The sequence below is a fragment of the Rhincodon typus genome, chromosome 35 (genome assembly GCF_021869965.1).
Source record: "Rhincodon typus isolate 14 chromosome 35, sRhiTyp1.1, whole genome shotgun sequence".
Taxonomy (NCBI): Eukaryota; Metazoa; Chordata; class Chondrichthyes; order Orectolobiformes; family Rhincodontidae; genus Rhincodon; species Rhincodon typus.
Genome location: NC_063366.1, coordinates 1121550 through 1137512, shown reverse-complemented (window position 1 = coordinate 1137512; position 15963 = coordinate 1121550). Strand labels below are relative to the sequence as shown.

General features: G+C 45.7%; 1 protein-coding gene across 1 annotated transcript in view; it reads left to right on the top strand.

Moving 5' to 3' along the window:
* Window positions 1-3549: 3549 nt before the first annotated feature.
* LOC109922782 (antigen peptide transporter 1-like) overlaps window positions 3550-15963 on the top strand; it is a 28286-nt gene continuing 15872 nt past the window's right edge. Inside the window, exons 1-7 of the mRNA XM_048616454.1 lie at window positions 3550-3695; window positions 3882-4075; window positions 8108-8650; window positions 11090-11204; window positions 11417-11547; window positions 12579-12784; window positions 15434-15678. Of these exons, the coding sequence (XP_048472411.1) occupies window positions 8137-8650; window positions 11090-11204; window positions 11417-11547; window positions 12579-12784; window positions 15434-15678 (1211 nt within the window). The 5' untranslated portion in view covers window positions 3550-3695; window positions 3882-4075; window positions 8108-8136. The remainder of the gene's footprint in view (window positions 3696-3881; window positions 4076-8107; window positions 8651-11089; window positions 11205-11416; window positions 11548-12578; window positions 12785-15433; window positions 15679-15963) is intronic.

Sequence of the window (15963 nt, the reverse complement as noted above, 5' to 3'; positions counted from 1 at the left end):
TAGGACTATGGCATTACTGGAAAGAACATTCATTGCAAAAAAACAAGCAGATACATTTTTAAGCCTGGAATTTGATCATGAAACCCAAGGTGAATAATGTAAATTATTCACCATATCAGTTAGACAAAGAAGAGAACTGAAAGGAAAACTGGGTGAAAGTGAGTCAAAAATTATATCTTAAAAAAAATCCTTTGAAGAAAAATGACCTTGCGTTTCCCTAGAAACGAGTTTACGAAAAAGTGGACAACTCTTTGACACAGATGCTGCCCATATTAAACTACATTTTTTTTAAAAATTGCATGAAACAATTCATTCATAAAATGATTAGAGTTACTAATACTGTTGGGGGGGAGACAGGGCAGGACTGATAGAGTGAGGGTGGGGAGGGAGGTGGGAGACACAGAGTCAGAGAAAACCCAATCAATTCAAAATCTAAAGGGGGACACAGGAGCAAAAAGGTCCCGGGGGGGCGGTAAATGAGCAGAAATCGTTGAAGGTGGTGGGACAGGTTGAGAGGGCGGGTTAATAAACATACAGAGTGCTGGGATTTATTAATAGAGATATGCAGGATTAAAACAGGATCAGACGATCCTCATTTTCTTTTATTATTCATTCACAGAATGAGGGCATCAATGGCTACGCCAGCATTTATTTCCCAGAGCACAGTTAAGAGTTAACTACATTGCAGTGGGAGTGGATTCATATGTAGACCAGACTAGGTAAGGATGGCAGTTTCCTTCCCTGAAGGACATTAGTGAACCAGATGGTTTTTCCCTTTCCCCTTGAGCAATGGATTTATGGTCATCATTAGACTCTTAATTCCATGTTTTTATTGGATTCACATTCCGCCTTTGCAGGATTTGAACCCAGGTCTGCAAACATTAGCTGAGTTTCTAGGTTAATTGTCCAATGATCATACCACTAGGTCGTTCCCTCCCTTTACAAAAGGAGAGAATTGTGAAGAGTTATCTGGACAGTGATGTCCAGTCTTTTCAATCCCAGTAGCTGCTGGGAGTCAGGCCTCAACATAAAGTCCTACTGTCTGCAAATGGAAGACTAACTCTGCTGTCTGTCACATTTTACAACACAGAGCCCCCTCCTCCGGGAGCAGTGCAGGACTGACAGATTTGCAAACAGTCTGATTTGCAAGCTGATCTGGGATCCCCATGGAAACAGACACAGAGCAGCCCATGCAGAGTGGAAATGATTGTGAACAACTGGACTGGCTGGGAAAATGCAGCTCATTCGATTCAATGCCCAGAATATTGGGAGGTACGATCCCATTCCCTGATTTCCACCGTGCAGGAATCTGGAGCATTTATACAATGTCCGCTTCCACAGGGATCCCAGACTAGCAGACATTCCATGTGAGAATGCATCCAGTCTCTTTTGTTGAAAACTCTGTCTGTATAGTAAACATGACCTTGTTGAAATTAAACAAAGAACTGCAGATCTGAAACAAACAAAACAGAAAGAGCTGGAGAAACACAGCAGGTCTGGCAGCACCTGTAGAGAGAGAAACAGATGTATCATTTCATGTCCAGTGACCTGTCTGCAAATTTTTGTTGAAAACTCTCTATAAATTGCACACTGTGGTGCTAAAAGTGAAGTTTTTGGAAGATTGTCTTGTATTGCTGCTGTGGGAGACAAGGGAGGAAATCACAGGCGTCCTGAACCAAATTTTTAATTCCTCTCTGGTTACAGGAGAGGTGCTGGAGGGCTGGAGAATGGCTAATATAGTTCCTCTTTACAAGAAGGGTCATACAGATAGACCAGGGAACTATAGACCGGTGAGACTAACATCAGTGTTAGGGAAACTATTGGAGAAAATAGTGAAGGAGAAAATTAATCTCCATTTAGAGAGGCAAGGTTTGATCAGGGAGAGTCAGCATGGGGCTTTGTCAGAGGGAGGTCATGCCAACAAATTTGGTGGAATTTTCCGAGGAGGTGACCAAGATGTAGATGAGGGTAGGGCAGTTGATATAGTTTATATAGATTTCAGCAAAGTCCCACATGGGGGACTGATAAAGAAGGTAAAAGCTTACAGCAACTTAGCAAGATGGATCCAAAATTGGCTTAGTGATTGGATACAGAGGGTGGTGGTAGAGATCTGTTTGTGTAACTGGAGCCCTGTGTGCAGCGGTATACCACAGGGACCAATGCTGGGTCCATTGCTATTTGTGATATTCATCAACAACGTAAATGAGAATATGGGCAGGGAGGGGGGGAGGTTGATATGTTTGTGGATGACACATGATTGACCGGGGGAAGGAAGCTGTTAGGTTACAGGAGTATATAAATGGATTGGTCAGATGGGCAGATCAGTGACAGATGGAGTTTAATCCTGCTATAGGAAGGATGTTGTGAAAATTGAAAGGGTTCATAACAGATTTACAAGGATGTTGCCAGGGTTGGAGGGTTTGAGCTGTAGGGAGAGGCTGTATAGACTGGGGCTATTTTCCCTGGAGCATCAGAGGATGACGGGTGACCTTACAGAGGTTTATAAAATCATGAGGGGCATGGATAGGGTAAATAGACAGGTCTTTTCCCTGGGGTGGGTGAGTCCAAAACTAGAGGGCATAGGCTTAAGGTAAGAGGGGAAAGATTTAAAAGGGACCTTTTACACGGAGAGGGTGGTGCATGTAAGGTACAAGTTCCCAGAAGAAGTAGTGGAGGCTGGTACAACTACAACAATTAAAAGGCATCTGGATGGGTATATGAATAGGAAGGGTTTAGAAGGATATGGGCCAAATGGGACTAGATTAATTTAGGATATGTGGTCAGCACAGATGAGGAGGACTGAAGGTTCTGTTTCTGTGCTGTACATCTCAATGACTCTACGAATATAAATGTGAGGTGATGTACTTTTGAAGAAGGAACAAGACAAGGGAGTCCTCAGTGAATGGTAGGACACTAGGGAGCTTAGAGAAACAGAGGGATCTTGGGGTACTTGTCCACGGAACCGTGAAGGTGGCAGGGCAGGTTAATAGGGATAATGAGGAAGGCACACGGGACACATGTCTTTCTCAGCCAAGACACGGATTATAAGAGCAAGGAGGTTGTGTTGGAGATGTACAGAATTTCAGGTAGGCCACAGAACATAGAACTGTACAGCTCAGTACAGGCCCTTCGGCCCATGATGTTGTGCCAAAATTTTACCCTAAACCTAAGGTCTATCTAACCTCCAGCGCTACCTTACACTATCTCAAAGTAAGTACAGCTAAGTACTGTGTGCAGTTCTGGTCACTGCACTATAGGAAGGATGTGATTGTAAATGGAAGGGATGTAGAGTAGATTCACCAGGAGTTTGCCTGGGAATGGGGCATTTCAGTGATGAAGAGAGGCTGGATTAGGTCGGGTTGTTTTCTGTAGATTAGAGAAGACTGAGAGGGGACCTGACAGAGATGTTTGAGGGGTTGGGTGGAGAGAAAGCAGCTGTTGCCTGTAGGGGAAGAGTCATTAACTCGGCGGTAAAATTTTAAAGTGAAAGCAGGAGGTTTAGAGGGGATTGGAGGGAAAACATTTTCAGTCCAGAGGGTGGCGGGGGTCTGGAACGTTCTATATAGGAGGGTAGTTGAGGCGGGAAACCTCACAACCTTTAGAAAAAGTATTTGAATGAACACTTTTAAGTGTCATAACATTCAAGGCTACGAGCCTAGTGTGGGAAGATGGAGCTGGTGTAATATTTATTGGCGGTAAAGGCTCGGAGGGCCGAATGGCCTCTTCTGTAGTGTACGATTCTAACGATTGACCCGTGTGTGTGTGAGTGAGAGAGAGAGAGAGAGAGAAACCGTGTATATCTGCCACTTCATATATTGCACATTGTGGTGAATAAGGACACAGCTTCAGTTAAGTTTCACTTTCAGTCTCCGTGTTGACAGAGGCGGTTCTGGACCCGGTGAGGAGGCGAGGCGGGGCGTGGGGAAATTCCCGGCTGAAAGGTTTACCGAGAGGCTGGACAAGGCCGGTTATCTCCAGCCTTTTGCTATTTTCCCGAAGAGAACTCCAGCTCCTGAGCACCGTGTCTGTGTGTTAGAGAGAGAGAGCGCCGGCCGCTGTGCTCCAGCAGAAACAGGTCAGTGTCTATTTCCCGGAAACTGCAGTGACTCTGTGTACACTGCAGGATTGCTGCTGTGTGTGTGTGAGAGAGAGATGAAGGGTCTTGGGGTTTCAGGAGCATCTAGATTTTTCCAAAATATTTGCAAAGCCCCCGCTGCCCCGCATTGTAATATGGCACCGTCATATTGATCCTGCCTTTTCTGATTATGTTATCTCACCCTTTGCTGTTTTCAGTTTGGTGCCTGGACCTTTCAACAGATTTGTTTTGAATTCTGCCACCATCGCTGTACTCAGCTGAAAACGCACACTTTTAAATGCCTTGATGGGACTCCCGGTCATTGATACAGGCGATTTTTTTTTTACAGGACGCAGGTTCAGTGTGAGATACAAAAGTTGACAAACGAGAATAGGAATATTTCTCTCACAGCCCGTGGTTGGGGTGTGCGGCGCAAAGAAGTGGGGAGCCAGGTCCAAGTGAGACATTCGGGGGGGTGGGGGGCGGTGTCGGAAGGTTGTTGGAAACAACGTGCAGGAGAATGGGACTGAATCACAACGCTTCCTCGGAGAGCCGGTGCTAACACGATGGACCGAATGGCCTCCTTCTGCGCCGTAACAGTTCAGCCATTCTGTGGTGCTGAATGCTGGGAGCCAGCACTGTGTCCAATCCCGAATTCGCATCACCTAATCCCCAGCTCTGTCTGCTTTTTCCTCCCTCACACGGGTCCCCTTTAATCCTACTCACTTTTTTTAAACATTGCTTTCCTGAGACTATACACATCCAGGGCTAATGTACGCAACCGAGGTCCATGTACACAGCCGGGGGATAGTGTACACGACCCAGGTCCACGTACGCAGCCGGGGATAGTGTACACGACCCAGGACCTGATATACACAAGCTGGAACTATGTATACATCCAGGGCCAAATACACAACCCAGGAATACACATCGAGGGTACTATACACTACCTGGGACCATGTACACATCCAGGCATAATATGCTTTTCCCTGCATCGATGTCTGTATCCATAGATAATATATTTGCCCTGGATCCATGTACATATTCAGAGATAATACATTTGCTCTGGCAGCCTGGTATACATCCAGCAATCATGTATGTACTTTAAACCACGTACACATCCAGAGATCATATACATAAACCAGGACTGCATATACATGCGACGTAACAATACTGTCACTGGACCAGTAGTATAGAGGGCTAGAATTGAAATCACCAGAGATGGTGGAATTGAAACCTGACAAATCCATTTGGAATTGAAAGTTAATCTCAGTGACAGTGACCACAGTTTTGATCATAGTAAAAACCCATCCAGCTCACCAATTCCTTTCTGGGAACAGAATCTGTTGTCCTTACCTGGTCTGGCCTACATGCGATTCCAGACCCACAGTAATGGGCTTGAGCATTAAGGCTTAGCAAGCTGCTTAGTTCAATCAGGGATGGGCAATAAATACTGGCCTTGATTATGACACCCACATCCCATGAAAGAATTAAAGTTTATGTACCCTGTACACATAGGATGCATATACCTCTTTACTAATACATTAGTGTAGAAGGTTGTCAACAGATACAGCGGGATATAGATCAGTTGTAGATATGAGCAGAGAAATGGCAGATGGAGTTTAATCCGGGTAAGTGTGAGGTGCTGCTCTTTGGGAGATCAAATGTTAAGGAAAAGTATACATTTAATGGCAGGACCCTTAACAGCATTGATGTCCAGAGAGATCTCAGGGTTCTAGTCTATAGCTCCCTGAAAGCGGTCACACAAGTAGTTAGGGTGGTAAAGAAGGCGTATGGCATGCTTGCCTTTATTGGTCGGGGAATTGAGTACAAGATTCAGGATGATATGATGCAGCTTCATAATACTTTGGTTAGGCCACACTTGAGGGTATTGGATTCAGTTCTGGTCACTACACTACAGAAAGGATGTGGAGGCCTTAGAGAAGTTGCAGAAGAGTTTTACTGGGATGCTGCCTGCATTAGAGGGTATAAGCTACAGGAGAGGTTGGACAGACTGTAATTGTTTTCTCTGGAGCGGTGGAGACTGAGGGGAGACCTGACAGAAGTTTATAAAATTATGAGATGCATAGATAGAGTTGACAGTCAAAATCTTTTTCCCAGAGTAGAAATGTCTAATACTAGGGGGCATGCATTTAAGGTGAGAGGGGGAAAGTTCAAAGGAGATGTGTGGGACAGTTTTTTGTTTACTCTGAGAGAGGTAGGAATCTAGAATGTACTGCCAGGGTGGTGGTGTACTGTTTTATGAAATATCCTGGTACAATGTTTATATCATCGATAATCTGCTTATAAAAATGATCAAAAAGCGATGCTTTATTTGTAGGTCCTAGGTTTCCGGTATCCACCTGGAATGGAATCATTATTGTAGAGGGCAAAGCTCCAAGACAAACAGATGGTTCAATTCAGCAGGCACTGGCTGTGACTCACTTCTTGAACAGGAATTGTTGGTGCAGCAATTGTTGTAGATTTGTAGCCCAGAGTAGATTTTTAGCCCAGCAAAAACTCAGTGGTGCTGTGTTGATCCCAGGTTAAACTCTGTGCTGTTATATTTACCTGATCCACTCCTCACTCAACCGGCTATGGATACGTTGGTGAATGGGCCAAAATCTGGCAGATGGAATTTAATTTAGATTTGTGTGAGGTTATCAGTTTTGGCCAGAGGAATAAAAAGGCAATTTATTATCTAAATGGAGAGAAACTTCAGGGTGCTTCAGTTCAGAGGGAGCTGGTGCACGAATCACAGAAAACTAGTATGCAGATACAGCAGGCAGTAAGAAAGGTAAATCGAATTTTGGCATTTATTGCTAAAACAGAGTATAAAAGTAGAGAATTGCTGCTTAACCGCACAAGGCATTAGTGAGACAGAAACTCCAGTGTTGTGTACAGTTTTAGTTCGCTTAATTGAGGAGGGATGTACTTTCACCAGAGGAAGTTCACTAGATTGATTCCAGAGATGACGGGTTTGTCTTTGAAGAAAGATTGAGCAGTTCAGGCCTACATTCTCTGGAGTTTAGAAGAATGAGAGGAAATCTCATTGAGGTATATAAGATGCTAAATGACATTTGACAAAGTAGACATGGAGAGGATGTTTCCTCTTGGGGCAATGTAGAATGAGAGGTCATTGTTTTAGAATAATGAATGGTGCATTTAAAACAGGGGTGAGGAGAAATGACTCCTCTCAAAGGGTCGTGAATCTGTAGAAATCACTCCCCCAGAGTGCAGTGGATACTGGCACATTGAGTAAATTTAAGGAGGAGATAGAGGGGTTTTTAAGGAATAATGGGTTGAAGGATGATAGAAAGTGGAGGTGATGGCCTTGTGGTGTTATTGCTAGACTGTTAATCCAGAGATACTAGGTAATGTTTTGGGGACCCGGGTTCAAATCCTGCAATGGCATATGGTGGAATTTGAATTAAAAGTCTAAATAATCTATTGCTGTGGTCAGGAAAAACCCATCCTGTTCAATAATGTCGTCTAGGGAAGGAAACCATTATCCATTCCTGGTCTGGCCTACATGCGACTCAAAACCCACAGCAATATGGTTAACTGGTAATTACCTTCTGGGCAATTAGGCGTGTGTAATAAATGCTGGCCTGGCCAGAAATGCCTTCATCTTGAGAACAAGTACAAAAAAAAGGGCAGGGAAGTGGAGTTGAGGCTGAGATGAGATCAGCCATGTCTGTATGAAACGCGGAGCAGGCTTGAGGGGCTGAATGGCCTACTCCTGTTCCTAGTTCTTACGTTCAGTAATGCATTTAACCAGTTTAACCTCTCAGTAACAGAATGTAACCTGGTTTAATCTTTTGGTAACGTATTTAACCTGGTTTAATCTCTCAGTAACAGTATTTAACCAGTTTAATCACTTGGTGACAATATTTTACCTGGTTCATCTCTCAGGTTAAATACTTTAGTAATGGTATTTAACCCTGTTTAAGATGTCAGTAATAGTATTTAACCTAGTTTATAATCTCTCAGTAATGGTATTTAAAGGAGGTTTCTTTCCTGCTTTTGCAGATTCTCTGGGCTAACTCCGCTGAACGAAGATGACAGTTACTGTTCCTCTGATCTCCGTTCCACTGCTGGATGTTATTGCCACATGGACACTGAGCCTGGCCATGTACCGCTGGGGCCTGGCTGAGCCAGTGCTCGCTCTCTGGCTACTCTCACTGCTGCGTGTGGGCCTGCTGGCTGCCTCACTGCAGGCCTGCTCACTTTCCCGGTCCGAGCTGCCGGCCTGGCTGCAGCCCACGGATCTGTCCTGGATGCTGGTCATGTCCGGCCTGCTCGCACCAGCCTACGTCAGCCTGGCGATGGCCACCGGCCTCCCCTCCACAGAGATGCTTTATGGGCTGCACAACTGGAGTGCCCTGGCCCTCAACTACGCCAGCACAGGCCTGGTCTTCCTCCTACGCTGGCACTTCTTGCCTCCAGGCTCCAAAGGGCAGTCCGCAGGCGAGGCAGGAACCAAGGCCACCGTGTCCCAACTGCTGACCTATATGAGGCCCGATATCGGCCGCTTCCTCCTGGTGGCGCTGTTCCTGGTCCTGTCTTCACTGGGTAAGGTGGACACTGGCATTGCTGACCGAGCATTATCAGGAGAGTGGGGTGGGCAGTAGGAATGTGGGGGTGGGGGGTGGTGCAGTGGTACAGTGATTGTCCTTGGGCAATTAACTAGGAATCAGGAGTCCAGAGACGAACAGAGCTGGTGAAGGGTGAATGGAGAATGGAGTTAGGAGGTCAGGTATCATTGGCAGGGCAGGGTGAAGAATGAGTCAAGGGGTGCGATGGAGGAGAGGAATGGGAGTTAGTGCTACAAGGATGGGGTGAGGGTCGGGGGTGGGCAGGTCACTCAATGGGTCAGAAGGACAGGTCTGCCAGTTTGCTAAACATTCAAAGATGGCACCACCATCGACTCCCATCCCTCTCCCAGGTGACTATCTGAGGTTAGATCAGACAGTTCACGTGCTCAAAATAAATTCATCAAAGATTCTCAGAAAGCACTTTCCAAACCAATGAACACTTCCATTCAGAAGAACAAGGGCAGCAGCTGAATGGGAACATCACCAAGACGTTCCACTCCAAGACATTCACCATCCTGACTTGGAAATATATCGTCATTAATTCAGTGTCACTGGGTCAAAACCCTGGAATTCCCTCCTTAAGGGCATTGTGGGTCTACCTACGGCAGGAGGGCTGCAGCGGTTCAAGAAGGCAGCTCACCACCACCTTCTCAAGGGCAATTAGGGATGGGAAATAAATACTGCCCCAGCCCATGAGAGGATAACAATAACAAAATAACATTTGACCCTGAGATGACCTTCCAATCATATCTCCATGCTGTTATTATGACTGCAAATTTCCATGTTGATACCCAAACTATTTGCATAGAAACATAGAAAATAGGAGCAGGAGTAGGCTATTTGGCCCTTCAGCATGATCCTCCATTCAGTATGATCATGACTGATCATCAAACTCGGTCCCCTGTTCCCACTTTCTCCTACATACCCTTTGCTCCCTTTAGTCCTAAGATCTGTATCTAATTTCCTTCTTGGCCTCAACCAATTTCTATAGCAGAGAATTCCACAGCATCACCCCTGTCTGGGTGAAGACATTTCTCCTCATCTCGATCCTAAATGGCCCACCCTGTATCCTTAGACTGTCACCCCTGGTTCTGGACTCCCTGGTCATCAGGAACATCTTTCCTGCATTTACTATGTGATCCTGTTAGATTTTTAATGAGGTTCCCCATCTCATTCTTCCAAACTCCAATGAATATAGTCCTAACCGATCCAATCTCTCTTCATATGTCAGTCCTGCCATCCCAGGAATCAGTCTGGTAAACCTTTGTTGTACTCCCTCCATTGCCAAAATGTCCTTCCTCAGATAAGGAGACTGAAACTGCACACAATGATCAAGGTGCGGTCTCATCAAGACTCTATAATTGCCGTAAGACATCCGTGTACTCGAAACCTCTCGCTGTAAAGCCAATGTACCATTTGTGTTCTTCACCGCCTGCTCCACCTATATGCTCACTTTCAGTGACTGGTGTACAAGGACACCCAGATCTAGATTCACAAATGTTGCCACTGCTGAAACTCATTGGCTGTTGAGACCCTCAAACCAGCTATCATTCCCTTCAGACTTGACAATTCCGACACATTCCCAGCCAGTCTCCCACGTTTTACCCTCTCTGAATGTCCAAAACTCTGCTGCCCATGTCTTAGCCCACACTGGGTCTCATCTCCCTGTACCCATGGATTTATGCTTTCAATTTTAATACCTTGATTTTAAATTTCTCTTCCCTGTTTCCCAATCCCACTATCACATGATCTCTGTTATCACTGAAGTCTGACTCCATTTCCCCCAGCTCGGAGATCACTGTGCTCCTCCAGTTCTGGCCTCTTGAGTGTCTCTGATGTTAATTGATCCATCATTGGGGGCCATGCCTTCAGCTGCCAAGGTCCCAAGCTCTGGAATTCCCTCCCTGAAGCTATCTGTTGGAATAAGAAGGGACTCCTTGGTCATCGTGTTTAGGCTGGCACGTGAATTGGAGGCTGACATGTTGGAATGATAATGGTCTAGTGATCAGTCACCTTCTCAATTACAGTGTGCGCTACTGCACTTAAAACAGTAAAACACATAACAAGTTACACAGCAGCCGTTGCATCAAACCAGCAGCTTACTGTGGTCGTGTGTATGTACAGCTTAAAGACTGACTTTCAGGCAAAGTCACAACATTGTATACGCACAGCTCTTAATGTGAATTCTCTTACACACGTGGCAGAGGCTGCTATCAGATTCGTCCATGATCTTGTTGAATGGTTCCAATTCTGCATGTTCTGAATTGCCACCATAAAACGTTCAATATTTGAGTTTGGGTCCCTGGTCTCTGGTTAGGAGTGGGTTCACTGGGGGACGGTTGGTCTCTCAGGCTAGTGAAGGGATTGTGAACTGTCCCACTGATTACTGGTCACACATGGCTTCCTGTATTCCCAGGGGAGATGGCGATACCCTATTACACTGGCCGGATGACCGACTGGGTGATGAATGAAGACGACCCTTCAGCGTTCACCAACTCCATCATTGCAATGTCCTTGATCACCAGTGCAAGGTAATCGTATTCAACGTGCACTCAATGCTAGCAGACCAGTGTGGGGCCCGGAGGGAGTCAAAATAGACTCTCCCCTTCACTTATTCCCACTCAGAGTGCTGTATCTTCAGTGATTCCCGTTTCTCAAGCAGTGCAATGCCTGTATCTCCCAGAATACCTGTTCTCAGTGCAGTCTAACCGCAGTGATTCCTATTTCCCTGTCTCTCCCACAGTGCTCTGACAGAGTTTTTCTGTGACTGTGTCTACAATGTTACAATGACAGGCATCCACACACGTATTCAGAGCTCCGTGTTTCGATCAGTGGTGCGGCAGGAAATTGCTTTCTTTGACACTGTGCATACAGGTAAGGGGAGAGCTCCAGGCACAGAGAGAGAGAGATAGGGGAGACTGAGAGGCTGACAGAAATGGACAGTTAGTGGCAGAGTTAAGGAGAGAGAGAGATGGACAGACAGCAAGACACACAGAATGGGACGAGTAGGAGAGAGAGAGAGACAGGTAGTGATCAGAGACACAGAGAAAGAGAGAGAGACAGCAAGACCCACAGAATGTGGCTAATGGGGGGGCGGGGGGGCGCGGGCGGGGTGCGGGGACGGGGGGGTGGGAAGGAGAGAGAGACAAACAGATAGTCAGAGAGACACAGAAGGAAAGCGACAGATGAACAGACAAGTGGTCAGAAAGGAAGAGAGAGGAGAGAGATATGTAGGATCAGAGAGAGACCCCTGTCATCAAAGACCCTCCCAATCCAACCTCTTCCTTCGGGCAGAAGATACAAAAGCTTAAACACACATACCAACAGGTTCAGGAACAGCTTCTTCCCTGCTCTAATTAGACTTCTGAATGGACCTCTCAAATTTCAAATCAGATGTTGATCTCACTCTTGTGTGTACCTTCTCTGTAGCCGTAACTTTGTATTGCTCACTCTGTCCAATTACCCTATGATCTTTGTATGGGATGGTCTGCCTGTACTGAACGCAAAACAAAACTTTTCACTGTACCTAGGTACATGTGAGAATAACAAATCAAATCAAATCAAATCAAAAAGAGAGAGAAAAAAAGGCAGTGATTAGAGAGAGACAGACTATGACCAGAGACAGACGGAGAGAGAGAGAGATGACCAATGATAAGAGAGAGACAGTGACTGCAAGAGACTCTGACCTGCAGTAACATTCAGTACAGAAGTATCCATGGAGATGAATGTGCCATATCCTGGTAATTTGTGAATGCAATATGAAGCATTACAGTGATGATTAATTTCAGAGATGATGAGCTCAGGGACACCACAGGCAGTGTTTGACAGAGAGGTGGTAGCTCTGAGGGATACTGTACTCCCGAGAGGAGGCAGGTTTTGATGCTGTCTCCCTGTCTGTTGCCCAGGTGACATCACATCCCGGATCACCACGGATACAAACACGATGAGTGAGTCGCTGACAGAGAAGTTGAGCCTGTTGATGTGGTATCTGATGCGGGCTGTCTTTCTCCTGGTCTTTATGGTCAAGCTGTCCTTTAAACTGACCTTGTTCAGCATCATCGGCATGTTCTTCATCGGTATCATCCCTACGTACACTGGCAGATACTACCAGGTACGTTTACTGCCTTATCATTACAGTCAGCCAGGCCTCCAGCACAGGAAAAAGCTGTTCAGGTCACCAAGTCTGCACCAGTCAAAAACAACCACCGAACTATTCTAAACCCATTTTCCAGCACTTGGCTCATAGCCTTGTAAGCTTAGGCATCGCAAATGCACATCTAAATTCTCCTTCAATGCTCTGAAAGTTTCTGCCTGCACCACCCTAAAAGGCAGTGAATTCCGGATTCCCACCACCATCTGGGTGGAAAGGGCTTTCCTCAGATTTCGACTAATCCTTCTGGCCCTTACTTTAACTCTATGCCCTCTGTTCATTGATCCCTCCATCAAGGGGAAAGATTTCTTCCTATGTTCCCTATCTATGCTCCTTATGAGTGTATACATCTCAATCATGTCCCTGCTCAACCTCCGCTGCTCTAAAGAAAACAACTCCAGTCTTTCTAATCTTTCTTCATAACTAAAACTCTCCAACCCAGGGAGTATCCTGGGAAATCTCTTCTGCACCCTCTCCACTGCTATCACATCCCTCCTAGAATGTAGATTCCAGTACTGCACACAATACTCTCACTGTGACTGCACCAATGTTTTATACAGTTCTAATGTCAGCTCCCTGCTCTTAAACTCTATGCCTCAGTTAATAAAGACAAGTATACCATATGCCTTGTTAACCACTTTATCCAGGTGTCCTGATACTTTAAGGGACCGGAGTCCATGCACACAAAGATCCATCTGATTCTCAGTGCTTCCCAGGGTCCTATTGTTCAGCATGTTTTCCCTTGCCTTGTTTGTCCTATCCAAGTGCCCATATCCAGATTGAACTCTATTTGTTAATGACCAGTGCATTTGGCCAACCTGTCTATATCATCCACTAATCTAAGGGTATCCTCCTATTTCCTACCCACTGATTTTAGTATCATCCACAGACATACTAGACAACGCTCCAACATTCAAACCTAGGTCATCGATATAAACCGCAAACAGTAAGGACCCCTATACTGATCCCTATGGGATCCCACTGGACACACTGTTCCAGTGTGAAAAGTACCCCTCAACCATCACCCTCTGCTTTCTGCCATTCAGCCCATTGTGGATCCCATGTGCTCTTACCTTTGCTGTTAATCTCCGATGTGGGACTGTATCAAAAACCTTGCTGATGTCCAAGTAGACTATGTGAAATGTATTGCCCTTATCTATATACCTGGTCACCTCCTTGAAGAATTCAAACAGACATGACCTCCCCTTAACAAAATCATATTGACTGTTCTTGATTAATCCCTGCATCTCCAAATGCGGATTAATTCTGACCCTGTTCTGTTTGCAATACTTTTCCTTTCACTGAAGTTAGACTGACTGGCCGTTGTTTATCATTTATCCCTTGGCCCTTTCTTGAATGATGGCAGCACATTGGCTTTCCTTTTCTGTGGCCAGAGAGGAATTGAAATATTTCCTCCCTTGCCTCACAGAACAACTTGAGATCCATTTAATCTGGCCCAATTATTATCTGAAAAAGGGCCACTGGACCTGATACACTGACTCTGTTTTGCTCTCACAGATGCTGCCAGACTTGTTGAGTTTCTCCAGAAGTTTCTGCTTTTTCTTTGTTCCATATATTAACTTATCATTCAGCCTCCCAAATTCCTCCCAACTGCAACATGTAACAGTGTCGAAGTGTCAGACTCAGTCCATACATCGAGTTGTGAGTATTTTCCCTTCTTTCCCGTAACACAATGCTTTGTAACATGTTGCTGGGTAGCAACAACCTTCACAATAAAGTCTTTGACTATCCCTCTATTAAGTGACAGCATTGAGACATGTTATGGGATAAAAGTGCTTTGAAAATGTTAGTTGCACATTTTTATATCGCAATAAGATCTTTACAATAGTGCTTCATTTGATGTTTTGTCTCTCTACATTCATACATTTTTTTAGCTTGACTACAAAAAGAGGAAAAAGTAAATATCAGACTCAGTTCCATTAACCATACTAGATACCCAATCAGTGTCTAATATCAGACTTATTCCCCATTAACTACTCTATAAATTCCCTCAGTGTCTAATATCGGAGTTGTGCTGTGATGACTGGGTCCTGCTGATTTTGGTGTGTGTTACCACTCCGTACAATGTTTGATGTAATTTTGGGTTTCCTCTCAAGTGACTGTGCTCCTTCAAGGCACAACTCGCTCGAATCAGCTTCAGCCTGGCTCAGGCTGTTTGATGGGTTTTGCTATGACAGTGTGAGGAGAGGCTTCATGTGATTCAAATGGATGCAGCAGGAAAACTTCCCCATTGAACCTGGTTCCTGATCACTGGTCTCTCTCTAATGCTCATTAACTCTGTTTTTTCCTCCCCCTCCCTCTCTCTAACATTCACTAACTTTCTCTCTCCCTTCCTCCCCCTCTCTTTAAAACTCACTAACTCTTTCTCTCTCTCTCCCTAACACTCTCTGTGTCTGTTTCTCTGTCTCTTCCTCCCCTTCTCTCTCTCCCCCTCTCTCTCTAACACTCTCAAACTCTCGTCCTCTCCCTCTCTTCTTCTCCCGAACACTCACTAATTCTCCCTCTTCCCCTCTCCCTCCCCTCCTCCGTCCCCCGTCTCCCCCTCTCTCCTTCGCCCACTCACTCCCCCTCTCTCCGGGTGTGTGCTAGAAACTGGCAGTCGAGGTTCAGGAATCCCTGGCTAAGGCAAACGATGTGGCGATGGAAACTTTTACCTCGATGAAGACTGTGCGGAGCTTTGCCAATGAGGACGGCGAGTCTCGTCGCTATAGTGACCGGCTGGAGGACACGTATCGCCTCAACAAGAAGGAAGCAGTAGCCTACGCTGGCTTCATGTGGACAAACAGTGTAAGGACCTTCCTATTCCCAGGGTCAGGGACTCGCTCAGAGTCACCGTAAGGTGTCAACTACTTTAGTGGAACTGAGGCAACAAGATTAATAGAGTGTGGGAGCGACAATGAGGGAGGGGTTAATGGAAGGGGAAGGGAATGAGGAGGGACGGGGTGTGGGAGTGAGGGAGAGGTTAAGGGTTGTGAGGGAGGGGGTGTGGCAGTGAGGGAGTGGTGGTGGATGGGCAACGGGGTTACTGTCCAAATCCTTTTATAAATCTGTTGGTGACTCTCTCTCTGCCTCTCTTTCTCCCACTTTCCCTCTCCCTCACTCTCCCACTCCCCCCTCAC